General features: G+C 49.2%; 1 protein-coding gene across 2 annotated transcripts; it reads left to right on the top strand.

Annotated features, from left to right (window-relative positions):
• Positions 1 to 2456: 2456 nt before the first annotated feature.
• LOC134929514 (protegrin-2-like) lies at positions 2457 to 15535 on the top strand. Of its 2 annotated transcripts, XM_063925111.1 has the most exons (4): positions 2457 to 2760; positions 9711 to 9812; positions 10694 to 10753; positions 14945 to 15535. In XM_063925111.1, the coding sequence occupies exons 1-4, from the start codon at positions 2572 to 2574 to the stop codon at positions 14996 to 14998; spliced, it is 405 nt and encodes a 134-aa protein (XP_063781181.1). In that variant the 5' UTR covers positions 2457 to 2571; the 3' UTR covers positions 14999 to 15535. The 2 variants fall into 2 exon arrangements, with proteins under 2 accessions (XP_063781181.1, XP_063781182.1); XM_063925112.1 differs by lacking the exon at positions 10694 to 10753.
• Positions 15536 to 19178: the final 3643 nt, after the last annotated feature.

The raw sequence follows: 19178 nt of genomic DNA, 5'->3' as shown, positions 1-19178 counted from the left end.
ACCTGGCATAGCGCAGTATTACACAGCAGTGTCAGACATAACACCTGGCATAGCGCAGTATTACACAGCAGTGTCAGATATAATACCTGGCATAGCACAGTATTACACAGCAGTGTCAGACATAGTACCTGGCATAGCGCAGTATTACACAGCAGTGTCAGACATAACCCCTGGCATAGCGCAGTATTACACAGCAGTGTCAGATATAAGACCTGGCATAGCGCAGTATTACACAGCAGTGTCAGACATAACACCTGGCATAGCGCAGTATTACACAGCAGTGTCAGACATAACACCTGGCATAGCGCAGTATTGCACAGCAGTGTCAGACATAACACCTGGCATAGCGCAGTATTACACAGCAGTGTCAGACATAACACCTGGCATAGCGCAGTATTACACAGCAGTGTCAGACATAACACCTGGCATAGCGCAGTATTGCACAGCAGTGTAAGACATAATACCTGGCATAGCGCAGTATTACACAGCAGTGTCAGACATAACACCTGGCATAGCGCATATTTCATATCTTCAAAATCTGAGTTCTTCAGCCTCGCTCTCCAAGCTCAAACCACAGTCTTTCAGTTCTTCAAAACCAGTCTCCTTCAATCTCGTCTACCAGTCACAAGCCATGGTCTTTCAGTTCTTCAAAACCCAGCCTCCTTCAGCCTTGTCTACCAATCTTAAACCACAGTTTTTCAGTGCCTCAAATACCGGTGATCTTCAGCTCCATTCCTCAAATCGTTTAATCATTGACTCCAGTTCTTTTCCCGTGTCTTTCAATTCTTCAAGTATCAGTGTACAGTTGTTTCTTCATTAAAGATACATTTAACCTCCTACAGAGTCCTCACTCTTTCTTCTGCTCACCAGCCAACTCTACACCTACTAGGCCTCTACCTCATGAGAAAGAACTACATTCAACCACCTCACCTACTTCCTACACAGTCAGCTGTCCTCCCAGCACAAGCTCGGTTATCGGAACCCCAATCTTTGCCGAGCGTGACAAACCAGACTGGATCTGGAGTTACTCTGAACCGAGCTTAAACAGGGCTTGAGATAAACTGGATTGGTACTGGTCTCATTCTGTACTGGACTGGAACAGGAGCCAGAACACCTTGCTTCACAATAGACTCAGGGATTAAATTCTGAGGAGCACAGAGACTAGTCTATGGAAAACATTGCACTGGTAATCCCAGGCAGTCCTTTTAAAGGTCCCAACATTTTCCTATTGCCATGGGAAGGTCAGGTGCTCAGATTCCCAGATGGCATTAGCGGAGCCATGGTCAGTTGACCATGAGCAACATGGCGGTGTCCATACTCTGGTGCTGGTGGGATTCTGGCCATGGGGAACGCTGGAGCCCACCACTCCATCCACACACAGCCGCTGGCGAGAACATTGAGAAGGAGAATGCAGACGATGGGGCTCCAGCCAGTGGTGAATTTCCCTTTAGGAATGTGAGGCACGTGCCTAGGGGCGGCACTTGTTGGGGTGTGGTACTTGTTGGGGGATGGTACGTGTTGAGGGGTGGTACTTGTTGGGGGGTGGCTTTTGTTGGGGGGTGGTACTTGTTGGGGGGTGGTACTTGGATGCTTGTGTTGGTACTGTCAGCCCGAAATGTTCCAGTAACTGCAAATTATTTCCACTGTGCTGTATCATATGCCATCTTGAATGGAGTGTAAATGGGTAGTACATACACATATTGCCACTGAAAGCTGTCCCACTAAGTAAATATGTATATATAATTACTAAAAAAAAGTCAGTAAGTGGCTTTTTAATTATTTTATTAAATAGGCTATCATCAAATCAGGGCTTCTATCCAATCAATGAAAATTATAAAATTAAGCAAGGGGGTGCGGCACATACTGTTGTGCCTAGAGGAGCCCTCACCCCTATATCTGTCCCTGGCTACAGCACATTGTGGGGAGGACCCGACAGCGAGTGAGCAGGTAAGTTCCGAGTCTGCACCTGGGGTCTCAGGTTCCACTTCTAGCATTAAAAACCATATTAGGTAAATGAAGACAGAAATATTTGTGAAACACTGAGAGCTACATGAATGCCCATCCCTGCGCTAAAAGAATCCGACTCAGACGCCACACCCCATGGCTCCTACTCCGTGTCCTCCTATTTAGTATGGACGCTACAGACTCCAAAGGCCCCTGGTGGAAGTTTCCCGCTCCTCATTTACCCCTCGCTGTACCCTGGCATTAGTCTTGGCGGCCAGTCTTGAGATCTGGATGCACATTACAGTCAGCGCAGCACCAGCGCATTGTGATCAGCACTGTCCGCCATTACTCATCCACAATGACAGACATCGTCATTATCACAGAAGTCGGTATTGTGGTCACAACTTTCCATCTCTAGTTTTATTTTTCATTTTAACTTGAAGAGAACTAAGTTTCCTAGAAATGACTTTTGTGTTGGCAACAATTAAATGGAAGTCATTATCTATAGATCAGTATCTGCATGATATCACATCCTGCAACACATGGGTTACAGGAGGAGGAACTGTACACGGTATAAAGGTGGAGAACAGAGCCAGAGACCTGAGGATTCCTCTAACACAGCGCAAGATGAGGAGCTGGGGGCTGTCTCTGCTCTTACTCTCTGCAGTCACATTAGACAGCTGTCTCTCTCAGGCTCCGGGACGTGACATCCAGGATGACACGAGGATAATAGAGGCCGTGAAACGCTTCAACCTGGAGGAAAATGTCCCGTATCTATATAAACCCCTGGATTTTTTCCGCCCTACACTCCTGAAGGTACAGTATGGGTTCCGGGTTCTCTCTGTGCTAAAGAAATTGCAATATATTCAGTGCTTTACAAGCCACTAAACCCAGCTACCTCTGTAGGACAGGTCAGTATTATCAGGCTCATACATTCCTGGGAACCAGGGGTAGAACACTGCATTGCCAGGACATAGCAAAACATGGGCAGGGGCAATTTATTTATTTATTAACAGTTTCTTATATAGCGCAGCAAATTCCGTTGCGCTTTACAATTGGAAATAACAATGATATAACAAACTGGGTGATAACAAACAGACATAGAGGTAGGAGGGCCCTGCTCGCAAGCTTACACTCTATAGGGAAATAGGCAATGATACACAAGGATAGGTGCTATCTATTACATAGTTGTCCGCCAGATTGCAAAGGTTCTTGGTGGGCTGTATGATATGGTCATATAGCAATGATGAACCAGGGACGAGAGGAAGGAAAAGTGAAGAATGAGAAGATGTGAGGATATGTGTGGACTGTGCAGGGTGGATGCAATTTGATAGGAAGGTTTATGAAAGTTATGTGGGCAGTTCTGGAATTTGATAGGCTTGCCTAAAGAGGTGAGTTTTCAGGGAACGCTTGAAGGTTTGGAGACTAGGGGAGAGTCTTACTGTGCGTGGTAGGGCATTCCATAGGGGGGATGCAGCCCAAAGAAAGTTCTGTGGGAGCGACTGATCCGTGCAGATAAGAGACGTTTTTCTTAGTAAGACCAGTAAGAAGACTATTGCAATATTAATGCGGGAGATAATGAGAGCATGGATCAGAGTGTTTGCAGTGTCTTGTGTAAGATATGGTTGTATTTTGGATATGTTTCTTAGATGTATGTAACATGATCTTGAGACAGATAGAATGTGGGAATAAAGGACAGTTCAGAGTCAGGGATGACACCTAGGCAGCGAGCTTGTGGGGTAGGGATGATTGTTGAGTTCTCAACAGTGATAGAGATATCAGCTTGGAAATTACTATTGGCCGGTGGAAATATAATGAATTCTGTTTTGGAAATATTAAGTTTGAGGTGGCGAGATGACATCCAAGATGAAATGGCAGAGAGGCATTCAGTGACACGGCCCAATACAGATGGTGACAAATCAGGGGAGGATAGGTAGATCTGAGTATTATCTATGTACATGATACTGAAATCTGAAAGATCTGATTAGCTTAAACAGAGATGTGGTATAGACTGAGCCTTGCGGTACTCCAACTGATAGAGGTAGAGAAGAGGAGGTGGAGCCAGAGAAGTGGACACTGAAAGAGCGATTAGATAGGCGGGATTAGTAACCAGGAGAGGGCTGTGTCCTGAAGACCTAGGGATTGTAGTGTATGAGAAGTGGTCATAGTGTCACATGCAGCAGAGAGATCTAGAAGGATGAGAAGTGAGTAATGTCCTTTAGATCTAGCAGTGATCAGATCATTCACTACCTTATAGTCAGTGCACATTAGCCTTCCTGTCTATTATATAGCATGGTAATACCAGGAGCGGCTCTTGCCGTGGGCAAACAGGATTTTTGCCCGGGGCGCCGCAGCCATAAGGGCGCTGCCGCCACTGCATCGCCTGACCATCCCACATGCTACAGCGCGGTGCGCCTGATGTCATCGCGCACAGCACGGCATTGAGGGAGCAGCCGCAGACGCTAGATGTCCTAATTGACCTCTAGTGTCTGTGCGGCGTTATGGGAGAGACGTCATGACGTCTCTCCCATAGATCCGAGGAGCGGCAGCAGAGACAGCAGCAGCGGTCGGGAAGCAGGAGCGGGGCTGGTATTTTTTTTTTATTATTGTTTTTTTTTTAATAGGCGCTACTAGGGGCACAGCTACAGGGGCACATCTACAGGGGCACATCTACAGGGGGCACATCTACTGGGGGCACAGCTACAGGGGGCAAAACTACTGGGGGCACAGCCACAGGGGCACATCTACAGGGGCACATCTACTGGGGGCACATCTACAGGGGCACATCTACAGGGGGCAAAACTACTGGGGGCACAGCTACAGGGGCACATCTACAGGGGGAAAATCTACTGGGGGCACAGCCACAGGGGCACATCTACAGGGGGCAAAACTACTGGGGGCACTGCTACAGGGGTACATCTACAGGGGGCAAAACTACTGGGGGCACAGCCACAGGGGGGCACATCTACAGGGGCACATCTACAGGGGGCAAAACTACTGGGGGCACAGCTACAGGGGCACATCTAAAGGGGGCAAAACTACTGGGGGCACAGCCACAGGGGCACATCTACAGGGGGCAAAACTACTGGGGGCACTGCTACAGGGGCACATCAACAGGGGGCAAAACTACTGGGGGCACTGCTACAGGGGCACATCTACAGGGGGCAAAACTACTGGGGGCACTGCTACAGGGGCACATCTACAGGGGGCAAAACTACTGGGGGCACAGCCACAGGGGCACATCTACAGGGGCACATCTACTGGGGGCACATCTACTGGGGGCACATCTACAGGGGCACATCTACTGGGGGCACAGCCACAGGGGCACATCTGCAGGGGGCAAAACTACTGGGGGCACAGCCACAGGGGCACATCTACAGGGGGCAAAACTACTGGGGGCACAGCCACAGGGGCACATCTACAGGGGGCAAAACTACTGGGGGCACAGCCACAGGGGCACATCTACAGGGGGCAAAACTACTGGGGGCACAGCCACAGGGGCACATCTACAGGGGGCAAAACTACTGGGGGCACAGCCACAGGGGCACATCTACAGGGGGCAAAACTACTGGGGGCACAGCCACAGGGGCACATCTACAGGGGGCAAAACTACTGGGGGCACTGCTACAGGGGCACATCTACAGGGGGCAAAACTACTGGGGGCACAGCCACAGGGGCACATCTACAGGGGGCAAAACTACTGGGGGCACAGCCACAGGGGCACATCTACAGGGGGCAAAACTACTGGGGGCACAGCCACAGGGGCACATCTGCAGGGGGCAAAACTACTGGGGGCACAGCCACAGGGGCACATCTACAGGGGGCAAAACTACTGGGGGCACAGCCACAGGTGCACATCTGCAGGGGGCAAAACTACTGGGGGCACAGCCACAGGGGCACATCTACAGGGGGCAAAACTAATGGGGGCACAGCCACAGGTGCACATCTGCAGGGGGCAAAACTACTGGGGGCACAGCCACAGGGGCACATCTACAGGGGGCAAAACTACTGGGGGCACAGCCACAGGGGCACATCTACAGGGGGCAAAACTAATGGGGGCACAGCCACAGGTGCACATCTGCAGGGGGCAAAACTACTGGGGGCACAGCCACAGGGGCACATCTACAGGGGGCAAAACTACTGGGGGCACAGCCACAGGGGCACATCTACAGGGGGCAAAACTAATGGGGGCACAGCCACAGGTGCACATCTACAGGGGGCAAAACTACTAGGGGGACAGCAACAGGGGCACATCTACAGGGGGCAAAACTACTGGGGGCACAGCCACAGGGGCACATCTACAGGGGGCAAAACTACTGAGGGCACAGCCACAGGTGCACATCTACAGGGGGCAAAACTACTAGGGGGACAGCCACAGGTGCACATCTACAGGGGGCAAAACTACTGGGGGCACAGCCACAGGGGCACATCTACAGGGGGCAAAACTACTGGGGGCACAGCAACAGGGGCACATCTACAGGGGGCAAAACTACTGGGGGCACAGCCACAGGGGCACATCTACAGGGGCAAAACTACTGGGGGCACAGCCACAGGGGCACATCTACAGGGGGCAAAACTACTGGGGGCACAGCCACAGGTGCACATCTACAGGGGGCAAAACTACTGGGGGCACAGCCACAGGGGGCAAAACTACTGGGGGCACAGCTACAGGGGGCACAACTCTACTGGGGCACAGCTCTACAGGGGGCACAGCTACAGGGGGCACAGCTACAGGGGGTACAGCTTTACAGGGGGCACAGCTACATGGGGGCACAACTCTACAGGGGGCACAACTGTACTGGGGGCACAGCTCTATAGGGGGCACAGCTACAGGGGCACAACTACAGGGAGCAAATCTACTGGGGGCACAAATCTGCTGGGGGCACAGCTACAAGGGGCATAACTGTGGCCATGCCCCTTCCCGTTGAAGCCACGCCCTTATTTTTTTTACGTGCACTTACGGCGCACAGTAACCCTGTTTTGCCTGTTGGGGGGGGGGCAAAAAGTCTAGAACCGGCCCTGTGTAATATACTACTTAGCAGGAAGATAGAGAAAATATGACATACAGTTCCCAAACCACAATCTTAGCTTCTCTCTCCGTATAGGTACATTGTGCAATGCGTCAGTGGATAAAGTGTTTTTTTATTATCGTTCATCGAGTCTATTCTCGAGTAGAGTAAATGGAAAGTAAGAACCAATCTCCAGCAGCAAATACACATACAATGTATAGTAATGAAACTGCACGTCTTCTCAGTCACTTACAGTTATATATAATCCTCAAAAATGAATAACATAGATATACGTGAAATTATATTTTATTCAAATAATGCTGATTTTATGGTATACAACGCTAAGAAGAAGCGTAATACCGCCAGAATGTCAGTACTAATAATACATCAATGTATAGAATCAGTAACAGCTCAAAAATGTAAATATTGTTCTAAAAACTGTATCCAATCCAATAATAGCAAATAAATGTGATGCTTTCATATAAACTGGAAGCTAATCAGTGTGTTTCATCATAAAGAATATTCTTCTCTGTAATATCATAATTAATAGGGTATTAATTATTCCATCGGGTTTTGTTTACACAGTCATCCAGTACTGTATTAATGTATGGGCACTCTGGGCAGCTGCCTAGGGCCCCACACACCTTGGAGCAGGGAATGGCTGGGATGCCTCTGGGCTGGTGCATCCGGAGCTTCTTGGGAGCAGGGAGGGAATGTTGCCCAGATGCTCTATGTATACAGCGGCCGGGTAGCATCTTTCCCGGGATACTATCGTTTGGTCCACAGTCATTAGGTCGACCATTATTGGTCGATATGCAGTAGGTCGACAAGGTTGCTAGGTCAACATGGTCTATAGGTCGACAAGTGCTAGGTCGACATGAAAAATGGTCGACATGAGTTTTTAGGTTTTTTTTACATTTTTCCCACTTTTTTATACTTTACGATCCACGTGTACTACAGTTGGGAACGGTAACCTGTGCAGAGCGCAGCGGTAGCAGAGCGAGGGGACACGGTGCACTAATTGGGGTTCCCGTCACTCTACAAAGAAAACGACACCAATTTTTTTTCTTTAACTCATGTTGACCTTTTTTCATGTCGACCTAGCACATGTCAACCTGTAGACCATGTTGACCTAGCAACCCTGTCGACCTACTGCATGTTGACCTATAGTGTTCGACCTAATGACTGTCAACCTAACTGTGGTCGGCCCAATGACCTGTACCCTCTTTCTCTGCCTGCCTCTCAGCCGGCTGCCCTATGCACAGAGCGAGGGGCCCCACACTCCATGTAGTCACACAGTGAATGTCCGGCAGCGTGCTGATTGGTGGATGGTTGGAGCTATACACCAATCAGGGGGCTGACAGCCAGTCACTGTATGGAAGCATGTGGTAAATATTTGTGCAATGGCGGGTATTGTCACTGGATGTAAGTGAAATCAAAACAGCAGTTTATAAAAGTGTGCCCTGTACAGAGGCGGATCTACCAGTGTATTGCACCGGGGCACCAGAGGACAAAGGAACCCACTGCTGCCCCCCCATCCCCCAGACCAGCAATGAGTTATCCCCTGGCACCCGCCCCCCCCCCCCAGACCATTTTGAGCATTGTTGGATGACTGGTACAATGCAGAGAGCAGGGTGGGTCCCACTGCCTGAGGGACCTGCCCCATACCTTAGGTAGGCAGGGCTGACCTTGTGTGTGCCGGACTGATAGAGGAGTCCTGTCACCTACCAGCGCTGATATCACATCCACTTACTGCCTCTAGTTATCAGACAGCTGTACATGTTTCTGAGTCACTGCTGCCTGTGTGATTATAGGCAGCTCACATCTGGTATAACTGGCACTGTCAGAGTCTGCCTGGCCGAGTGTCAAACTGAGGAAAGCACTATGGACGGTGATCCCTGCCACAAGCAGAGCAAAGGCCACTGTGTTCCTGCCCCCACCAAGATACATGCCCCTGTTCTCCCCACCACATAGGACATTGTGCTTGTATCCCTGTCACCCACAGCCTCCAACTGTTACCCACTGCCTCCCCCTGCCTTACGCTGTCACCCACTGCCTCTCCCTGTGACCCACTGCCTCCACCTGTCACCCGCTGCCTCCGCTGCCTTATGCTGTCAGCCTCTGCCTGTCACCCACTGTTTCTCACTGTCACCCACTGCCTCCACCTGTCACCCACTGCCTCCATCTGTCACCCACTGCCTCCCCTGCCTTATGCTGTCACCCACTGCCTCTCCCTGTCACCCATTGTCTCTCCCTGTCACCCACTGCCTCCACCTGTCACCCACTGCCGCCCCCTGCCTTACGCTGTCACCCACTGCCTCTCCCGGTCACCCATTGTCTCTCCCTGTCACCCACTGCCTCCACCTGTCACCCACTGCCTCCCCCAGCCTTACGCTGTCACCCTCTGCCTCTCCCTGTCACCCACTGTCTCTCCCTGTCACCCACTGCATCCCCCTGCCTTACGCTGTCACCCTCTGCCTCTCCCTGTCACTCACTACTGTGTGGCATATTGTGAACTTGGCTTGGGTTGGAGGAGGGGGGACCCAAATTTTATTTTTGCCCCTGGGCCCCCCACTCACAAGTTGCAGCCCGGTATACTGAGTATTTAGTGGCTTTAGCTGCATACAGTATCATGAACTGTCGTTGGATCTGAGCCAAAAGAAATTCACTGACCTAATCTCAGCATCAATAAGTGGATAAAGTGTCATTATCTATAAGATCTCAGCTTTCTACATTTTCCAAATCCTTTATTTTCAGGAGGAGGGAAATTCTCGGACTTTGAAATTCGGAATTAGAGAGACGGTCTGCCCCAGACATGCAAAAAGAGATTTACTAAAATGTGAATATCAAAAACGTGGGGTAAGTATTTAGAAGGTAAATAAAATGTATATATTCTAATGAACTGTGGGCCTCATTCAGTAAGGATCGCTACTGAGACTGAAATAGTCATAGTGTTAAAACTGCTAAAGCGCTTGCTGTCACATTACTGCAATCAGAGCTGGATTAAGGGGGGTGGCCCTGGGGGTAAGTACCCCAGGCCCCCCTTTTTAAAAGGGTCCCCTGCCACCCGCTATTAATATAAGCTCCGCCCCCTGTGTCTTGCACTTCCACGCGTCGCACTAGTGTCATGTGATTGTTGTGAAGCAGTAAATCCCGCACAGCTCTCCTGATTTAGTTGGCACAGTCCTGATTTGAAGGAATTATCTCACGGTCCCACAAGCTGGCACCAGGTCCGTAGCTAGGGGGTGCAAGTGATGCCACCACTCAGGGAGCAGGGCGGAGGACGTGGCGCTATCGAAGCCCCGGTGGCACCTGTATTTGGCCAGTAGAGTGCCTGGGGCGCTCCCAGTGATCAGCTCCCTCTTTCCATGATGTCATGACACTAATACCCTGCTATGACGCTGGTTGGCAACTTGTCTGCACTCATGGAAAGTGGTGCGGTATTTCCAAACAGGAATCTCACCAGGGTGACAGGTGCCACGCACGGCCGAAACCGGTGCTCCTGGCTATACAAAGTGTCGTAGGAGTCAAGGAAAATGGCTGGTGCAGAAGCACTAAGATGGCCGTGTCCTGAACGTGGCATGTGTAAAGTGACAGAGCTGAGTGTGATCAATGTGAGGAGAGCGGTCACATTTCCTTACAGCGTTATGATGTGTATCTATACGCTGTCAGATGTCCGGTGAATGTGGCGTTGGAGCGACAGGCCACTGTCACTAATTATTATGTATTGGGTTTTGCAGAAGGTTCAGGAGTGCACCATTGTGTTGGCTGTGATAGACGCAGATGAGATAACCTGCCAGGTAAGAGACTGCGGTTGGTGGTCCAGGACCAATTCAATTTATTTATGGTCAGTGTAATAGACAAAACCAGAGCAGGCGGCTGCCAATCATAACATATGTGGAGAAACAGAAGCGGATCCTGTCCCTCACCCCATAACTGACCCTAAGGGGGACGTATAAACACAATTTACTAAGTTGATACTGATTTCTGAAGTTTAGGCCCTGGGTTGCCGTGATAAAAATTCTTATAATCCAGGACGCTGTGACTCAAAAAGTTTGGGAACCACTGAGCTAGACCATAAGAGGGGGCATGTTGACCCAGGGCCCCATGAGGGGTGACTGCTGGGACTCCAGCCCTGGGCCCTGACCGCAGACTGCATGGAGGGACAGTGTCAGCGGCATTTCAAGCTGTCTGTGAGCCAATTGGAGCTAGTGGACCGGCATCCAATCAGGAAAGGCTGCGGGTCCGCAAGCTCTGATTGGCTCGTGGCTGGCTCCAAATATGAAATACCGCCAGTGCTGTCTCTCTATGGCTGCCTGCTCTGGACTACTTCCCTGTCCTGCTGCTACTGCTGTGGTCCGAGCCCACCGTGATCATGCTTAGGGGCGCCATCTGATGTCCTGTGGCCTTCCCCCAGGACCAGAAACTGGTACCCAGAATGGTAATAAAGTGGGGGGCTTCAGGGGGAACGTAAGGTGAGGGGGTGGGGGGATTTGCCTTTTCTGTCAGTCCCAGGCCTCACAATTTCTGAAGGCAGCCCTGGGATGACCACACAAACTTGGTACATCTGCTGAATCAATGCAATACTGTAGATCAGGCATTCCCAACCTCGGTCCTCAAGCCACACTAACAGTCCAGGTCTTAAGGGCCCTACACACTGGCCGATCCGCCGCTGAGCTGCCCGACGGCGGATACGGCGACCCGGTGGCAGTGACAGGGAGAGTGAAGTTTCTTCACTCCCCCCTTCACGCGGCTCCATTGAAGTGCAGGCAAATATGGACGAGATCGTCCATATTGGCCTGCATGCACAGCCGATTGGGGACCACTAAGGAACGAGCGCGGGGCCGCGCATCGTTCATCGCTGGAGCCTCCACACTGAAAGATATGAACGAGTTCTCGTTCATTTATGAACGAGATCGTTCATATCTTTCAAACAAATCGGCCAGTGTGTAGGGTCTATTAGTGATATCCAGATATGAGCCCAGGTGATGTAATTAGTACCTCAGTTATTATGATTTAACCGTCTGTGCTGAAACCTGGATATCAGTGAAACCTGCACTGTCAGTGTGCCTGAGGACCGAGGTTGGGAATGCCTGCCTAGGGGTTAGAAGTGGTATCCGGTTGACTGGTCGACTTCAGAATGTCGACACCACAATGTCAACTGGTTCTGAATGTTGGCCGCCAGAATGTCAACATGGACGTTAAGTCAACAACAAATTTGTCAACATACCGTTAGTTTGACATGGTTAAAATGTCGACACATTCAGTATGTCTGCATTTAACATGTTGACACCAGAACGTCAGCATATTTTTTTGTAGATTTTTAGGGTTAGTGATAGGTTTGGGTTTATGGTGAAAGTTATGCTTAAATATGCGAAAACCATATGATGACATTCTGGTGTCGACATTGGGAGCATGTCTGCAATTTAACCATGTCAACCTAAGGGAATGTTGACATGTCAACATTTTGACAGCTGACAGTCAGAACCTGTCCATATTCTGGATGTCGACCGCCTGAGTGCCGACTAGTCATACCAAACACATCAGACGTAACTTTAGGTCTAAAGTAACAATAGGCCTAATTCAGACCTGATCACAGCAGCAAAAAAAAATCTCTAATGGGTAAAACCATGCTGCACTGCAGGTGGGGCAGATGTAACATGTGCAGAAAAGTAGATTTGGGTGGGGTGAGTTCAAACTGGAATCTAAATTGCAGTGTAAAAATAAAGCAGAAAGTATTTACACTGCGCAGAAACAATATAACCCACCCAAATCTAACTCTCTGCACATGTTACATCTGCCCCACCTGCACTGCACATGGTTTTATCCATTAGAGAAAGATTTTGCTTTTGTGATCAGGTCTGAATTAGGGTGGTCATTCCGAGTTGTTCGCTCGGTAAATTTCTTCGCATCGCAGCGATTTTCCGCTTAGTGCGCATGCGCAATGTCCGCACTGCGACTGCGCCAAGTAAATTTGCTATGCAGTTAGGTATTTTACTCACGGCATTACAAGGCTTTTTCTTCGTTCTGGTGATCGTAATGTGATTGACAGGAAGTGGGTGTTTCTGGGCGGAAACTGGCCGTTTTATGGGTGTGTGCGGAAAAACGCTACCGTTTCTGGGAAAAACGCGGGAGTGGCTGAAGAAACAGGGGAATGTCTGGGCGAACGCTGGGTGTGTTTGTGACGTCAAACCAGGAACGACAAGCACTGAACTGATCGCAGATGCCGAGTAAGTCTGGAGCTACTCAGAAACTGCTAAGAGGTGTGTATTCGCAATTTTGAGAATCTTTCGTTCGCAATTTTAAGAAGCTAAGATTCACTCCCAGAGTGTAAGACGGCGGCTTAGCGTGTGCAATGCTGCTAAAAGCAGCTTGCGAGCGAACAACTCGGAATGAGGGCTGTTATGTTCATGTTTCTCTCTCCCGCTGCTTTGGGAATAATAAGCGCGCAGGATGAACCCGCGCAATTCCCATTGGTTGGCAGCGGTGCACCCAGATAGCCAGTGCGCTTTCCCAGATGCCTCTCCTAACTAGAGTGCAGCACGGGGTCTGTGCACTAGTGCGAGCCTCACATGGGATGTCCGACCTTCTCGCACGTTACAACCAGCAATGGACCCGATTCAGTAAGGATTGCTTTTTAGCAGAATTTGCAATCCTTTGCCTCGCAATGCTGGACGCCGCCCAGCATCCTAACAGCTGCACCCCCATCTGTGACCCGCACTAATTGCGATCGTGTCGCAATTAGTGCGCGGTCACAGAAAATAGGGAAGCCTCCTGCAGGCGCAGCCGCCATGTTTTTAATCAGAGCGGCTACACGTGACGGCGTCCCGATAATGCTGCCACCACTCCCCCGTTTGGAAGCCCCCACAACGCTCCATCTTCACTTTGGAAACGGAGCGTTGCCTCCCCGCGAACGACTCTACCTGTCAATCAGGCACAGGTGTTCAAAAAAAATACTGCGGGGCGATCACAGAAATTCCGGTTGGATTGCGACTTTTTCCTCTTAGAGATAGCGCTTGATGAAACCCCCTATATGCATTTATGGGATAATTCAGACCTGATCGCTGAGCAGTGATTTTTGCCGCGCTGTGATCAGATAGTCGCCGCCCATAGGGGGAGTGTATTATCACTGTGCAAGTGTGCGATCGCATGTGCTGCCGAGCGGCACTAACAGATCTTGTACAGTCTCTGCGCAGCCCAGGACTTACTCAGCCGCTGTGATCAGATCAGGCTGTTCGGGACCGGATTTGACGCCAGGAACCCTCCCTGCAAGCGCTCGGACACTCCTGCGTTTTTCCGGACACTCCCAGAAAACGTTAAGTTGCCACCCACAAATGCCCTCTTCCTGACAATCTCCTTGCGTTCGCCAGTGCGATCGCTTTTTTGCACCAACCTGTCGCAGGGTGCTGATCCTCATTGTAGCGGTCCATTACACCTGCGCAGTGTGGTGCATACGCTTGCGCAGTTCAAATCTGATTGCACGCTGTGCGAAAACGCACAGCAGCGATTAACTCTGAATGACCCCCTTAGTGATAGTGAGACATTAGCACTGCCCTGATCACATGTAATAATGCATGTCATTGGGAGAATAAGATGACGCCTGAATGTGGCCCTGACTGGTCCTGAATGTCATTTCCAGTGGTGACAGACTACAAGTAATGTCTGACGTTATGAATTATCTTTTCTTCCTACACAAATTTGCCATGAATAGAAAGGTTTCTTTGTTCCTCCATTAAATCTTACCAGGAATATTAACTTCATTTCAGGAATATGGCTTTTACAGCTCTATGGGGGAGATGTATCGAGCCTTGGTGACTGACAGTGGAGACATTGGCCAAAGTAACCGATCAGTCTCTAACTGTCAGTTATCTCGCACAGTCTCTGAAATGACGGAATCAGTCTCCGAGGCTTGATACGGCTCCCCCCCATTTGTTGTACAGTACATCGGAGTGAAAGTGCAGATATAACTCACATTATATTCTCTCTTTTAGCTATCGAGAGCCCCTGGAGGACAAAGCAGTATTGCAATACACGACACGGATTAACGCAACCTGCGCCCCAAAGACCGCAGTTTAGTCCGAACTCAAGCGCACCACACCTCCAAATAACATGGCAGCTGACAAAAAAACCTTTATAAAGCAATATTGCAATTCAGGCAAATCTACTGTAACCTAAATCATGGCTGTCCTCTGTGTGCAGTGTCCTCAGTATTGTACATTTCCCTGTCGCTGGTCATGAGCTCCCCCTTGTGGTACATAATGATATATAATGATGTGTTTTAACCCTTTATCGGTCCCATTGAAGAAAATATTTGTACGTGTTTTAAACACAAATACATCTCTCAGAATGATGGCGCCAGCAGATAGTAATGGTCGGTCGGATGTTACCAAATGTCCACAACGTCTGAATTTCATCAGATTTAGATATTCCTGACGTACAGTAGTTGCAGCCATTTGGCAACAAAATCGATAAAGGGTTTTAAGAAGGAAACGTGTTATATGGAAAATAACTAAATGGTAAATAAACCAATAAAATGGAATCTCAATTTTACATCTTTAATAAATTGGAATATGAAAGAGAAATATATATGTACAATGAATTCTGTTCTTAGAGTGTGTCCCTTTGTATATCTTGTTTGCTTTATCACTCATTTCTTTATGTTATATATATATATATATATATATCAGCGACTAAACATTTTATCTAGTAACAATTACATTTATTACAACTGTATTACTCTGTAATTGTACAGGTGATGGCAGTGGGTGCCGGGGGTGCACAGGTGAGAGAGGAAGGAGAGACTCCTGTATGGGATATGAATAATAAGATGCACTTGGGCCCTGTAATGTGATGTGATGGGACTGTTCCTGTCATATAATGATCAACACTCACTGCCCGGCTGCAGCCCTGTGTGTCCTCTGTGATTACACCCCAGCACTCACTGCCCGGCTGCAGGCCTGTGTGTCCTCTGTGATTACACCCCAGCACTCACTGCCCGGCTGCAGGCCGGTGTGTCCTCTGTGATTACACCCCAGCACTCACTGCCCGGCTGCAGGCCTGTGTGTCCTCTGTGATTACACCCCAGCACTCACTCGCCGGCTGCAGGCCTGTGTGTCCTCTGTGAGATTACACCCCAGCACTCACTGCCCGGCTGCAGGCCTGTGTGTCCTCTGTGATTACACCCCAGCACTCACTGCCCGGCTGCAGACCTGTGTGTCCTCTGTGATAACACCCCAGCACTCACTGCCCGGCTGCAGGCCTGTGTGTCCTCTGTGATTACACCCCAGCACTCACTGCCCGGCTGCAGGCCTGTGTGTCCTCTGTGATTACACCCCAGCACTCACTGCCCGGCTGCAGGCCTGTGTGTCCTCTGTGATTACACCCCAGCACTCACTGCCCGGCTGCAGGCCTGTGTGTCCTCTGTGATTACACCCCAGCACTCACTGGCCGGCTGCAGGCCTGTGTGTCCTCTGTGAGATTACACCCCAGCACTCACTGCCCGGCTGCAGGCCTGTGTGTCCTCTGTGATTACACCCCAGCACTCACTGCCCGGCTGCAGGCATGTGTGTCCTCTGTGATTACACCCCAGCACTCACTGCCCGGCTGCAGGCCTGTGTGTCCTCTGTGAGATTACACCCCAGCACTCACTGCCCGGCTGCAGGCCTGTGTGTCCTCTGTGATTACACCCCAGCACTCACTGCCCGGCTGCAGACCTGTGTGTCCTCTGTGATAACACCCCAGCACTCACTGCCCGGCTGCAGGCCTGTGTGTCCTCTGTGAGATTACACCCCAGCACTCACTGCCCGGCTGGAGTTCTGTGTGTCCTCTGTGATTACACCCCAGCACTCACTGCCCGGCTGCAGGCCTGTGTGTCCTCTGTGAGATTACGTCCCAGCACTCACTGCCCGGCTGCAGGCCTGTGTGTCCTCTGTGATTACACCCCAGCACTCACTGCCCGGCTGCAGGCCTGTGTGTCCTCTGTGAGATTACACCCCAGCACTCACTTTATAAAACGCTTTGTGACAGACAGACCATCGCTCTCTCTGCATGTCACATGGAAGTGACAGGAGTTATTATATAGAGATAATTACAGGAACCTGGTAATGAGACACACTCACAGGACAGTCACTCAGCACCGGTAACACGCACTATTCCAGTAACACACATTGGGGCAGATGTATTAAGTTATAACCTGGAGACGGCATAAGGAAGTGATAATCCAGTGTCAAAGTCAGAAAAATATCACGCTGCACGTTGCCATATATTCACCTCATGCGCTTGCCCGCTGCACATGCACTTTCACTGGCGTGCGTGAACATACTCGCAAATGCGTGACAGCGCCTCTACGGGCGTGCGCTCGGGCGCATGGTATGTGCACTTACGGTAGAGTTTGTGTGCGTCTAGCGAGCGACTCAATCGCTCCTTAATAAATCCATATACAGGTTGAGTATCCCTTATCCAAAACGCTTGGGACCAGAGGTATTTTGGATATCGGATTTTTCCGTAATTTGGAATAATTAGATACCATAATGAGATATCATGGTGATGGGACCTAAGTCTAAGCACAGAATGCATTTATGTTACATATACACCTTATACACACAGCCTGAAGGTAATTTTAGCCAATATTTTTTATAACTTTGTGCATTAAACAAAGTGTGTCTACATTCACACAATTCATTTATGTTTCATATACACCTTATATACACAGCCTGAAGGTCATTTAATACAATATTATTAATAACTTTGTGTGTTAAACAAAGTTTGTGTACATTGAGCCATCAAAAAACAAAGGTTTCACTATCTCACACTCACTCAGAAAAGTCCGTATTTCGGAATATTCCGTATTTTGGAATATTTGGATATGGGATACTCAACCTGTAGCAGGTTTTATAGGTAATGTTCCCCTTAGTAATAACTATAAGTTTGTTTAAAGTGACTTGCTCATGGACATGGGAATCCCTCTTTTCGTGATACAAAGGGTCTGTCTAAGGTTGAACAGTGGTGTCTGGTACCGTACCGAAGAGTATTTTAATAGCAACAATCCGGTGTTGGTTAGGTATAGATTAAACGCTCCTGCGTATAGTTATGGCCATTAGTAACTTCTGGACATATCCTATATTTGCAGTTCATTATCCATGCGGCGGGAATCCGGAGATTCCCTCCCACCTGAGCTGTTTGCAATAGTCACAGCCCACCTGTTCAAATCCACCTATGACCTTTTGTTATAGTGCAGAGAGACATTCCTGTGTCCAATGAACAATAAGGTTGTAGGGCCCTTTGAAGTACACAGAATGTTGTGTATATAAGGGTCACTGTCCCCAGACCGGCCAGTACTCTCTCTTCAACAGTTATCGCTGATAATTGGAGGACTGGATTCCGGTTGCGCTGGCGAGCGTTCCCCGTATGGTATGTTTCTCTGTGGCCACTTTGTTACCCGTATAATGTTAGCCATTCACACTTCACTGTCTATGTATTTGTAGTTGCGATCGTTCTCTATTGTGTATATTTCTGTCTAGATATTCTGTTAGAATTATATGTTAGTTTGTAGCATATGACTTGTCAACTGTTTCCCCTTTTTCGACATAACTAAAATCTTGTTAGTAAAGGTGTTGGATCCTTAGCACGGTATCGTGTGTTCATTACATTACAGTGGGTAATAGGAGCGTCTCGATCGCTCAAACAGCTTTAGTATTAACAAGATTAAACAGCGTTATATCGCTACAGTGTTTCAGTACAAGGTTTACAGCATAAGAGTATCCTTCCTGTGTGTTACATTCAAGGTTTACTGATTGTCATCTTGTGAGCGTCTGCGCCGCTCGTGATCTCCTCGTGGTCTCGAGCATCCGCTACGCTGGTAGCGTAGAATTGCAGTAGTCACCCACCTATAGCGTGCTTGACTATACGCATTAAGCTGTGAGCGAACGTGCTGCTCGTGCGTCTCCACCACGGCTAAGCGTCTGCTATGCTAAGTACGTACCCTTATGGTATCTCATACGCCAATTGCGTACTTAGTCTCTTACCCATATATAGTGAATATTATAAGGTAATCAAATCGACATTATCAATTGAAGGCTCGTCCGTCCTCCACATATTCGCAAGAGCGAAACCACGCGTTATCTGCCAGCAAGGGCGGGAAGGCAGTAGTGCTGGCTAGATAAGCGTCTGTTTCGCTACGTTGTAGGAGTGCTGGGGTGGAATCGGGAACCGGAAGGTAGAAAGGTA

This window comes from Pseudophryne corroboree, chromosome 5 (genome assembly GCF_028390025.1).
Source record: "Pseudophryne corroboree isolate aPseCor3 chromosome 5, aPseCor3.hap2, whole genome shotgun sequence".
In the NCBI taxonomy this organism is placed as follows: domain Eukaryota; kingdom Metazoa; phylum Chordata; class Amphibia; order Anura; family Myobatrachidae; genus Pseudophryne; species Pseudophryne corroboree.
The sequence above is the reverse complement of the archived record's forward strand: the minus strand, read 5'-3'. Positions and strand labels throughout refer to the sequence as shown.

Bases quoted from the DNA above. Each gene is read 5' to 3' on its own strand.
- LOC134929514 (XM_063925111.1), top strand. From the start codon at position 2,572: ATGAGGAGCTGGGGGCTGTCTCTGCTCTTACTCTCTGCAGTCACATTA. The intron at 2,761-9,710 runs GTACAGTATGGG...CTTTATTTTCAG, and splicing joins TCCGCCCTACACTCCTGAAG to GAGGAGGGAAATTCTCGGAC. The intron at 9,813-10,693 runs GTAAGTATTTAG...TGGGTTTTGCAG, and splicing joins GTGAATATCAAAAACGTGGG to AAGGTTCAGGAGTGCACCAT.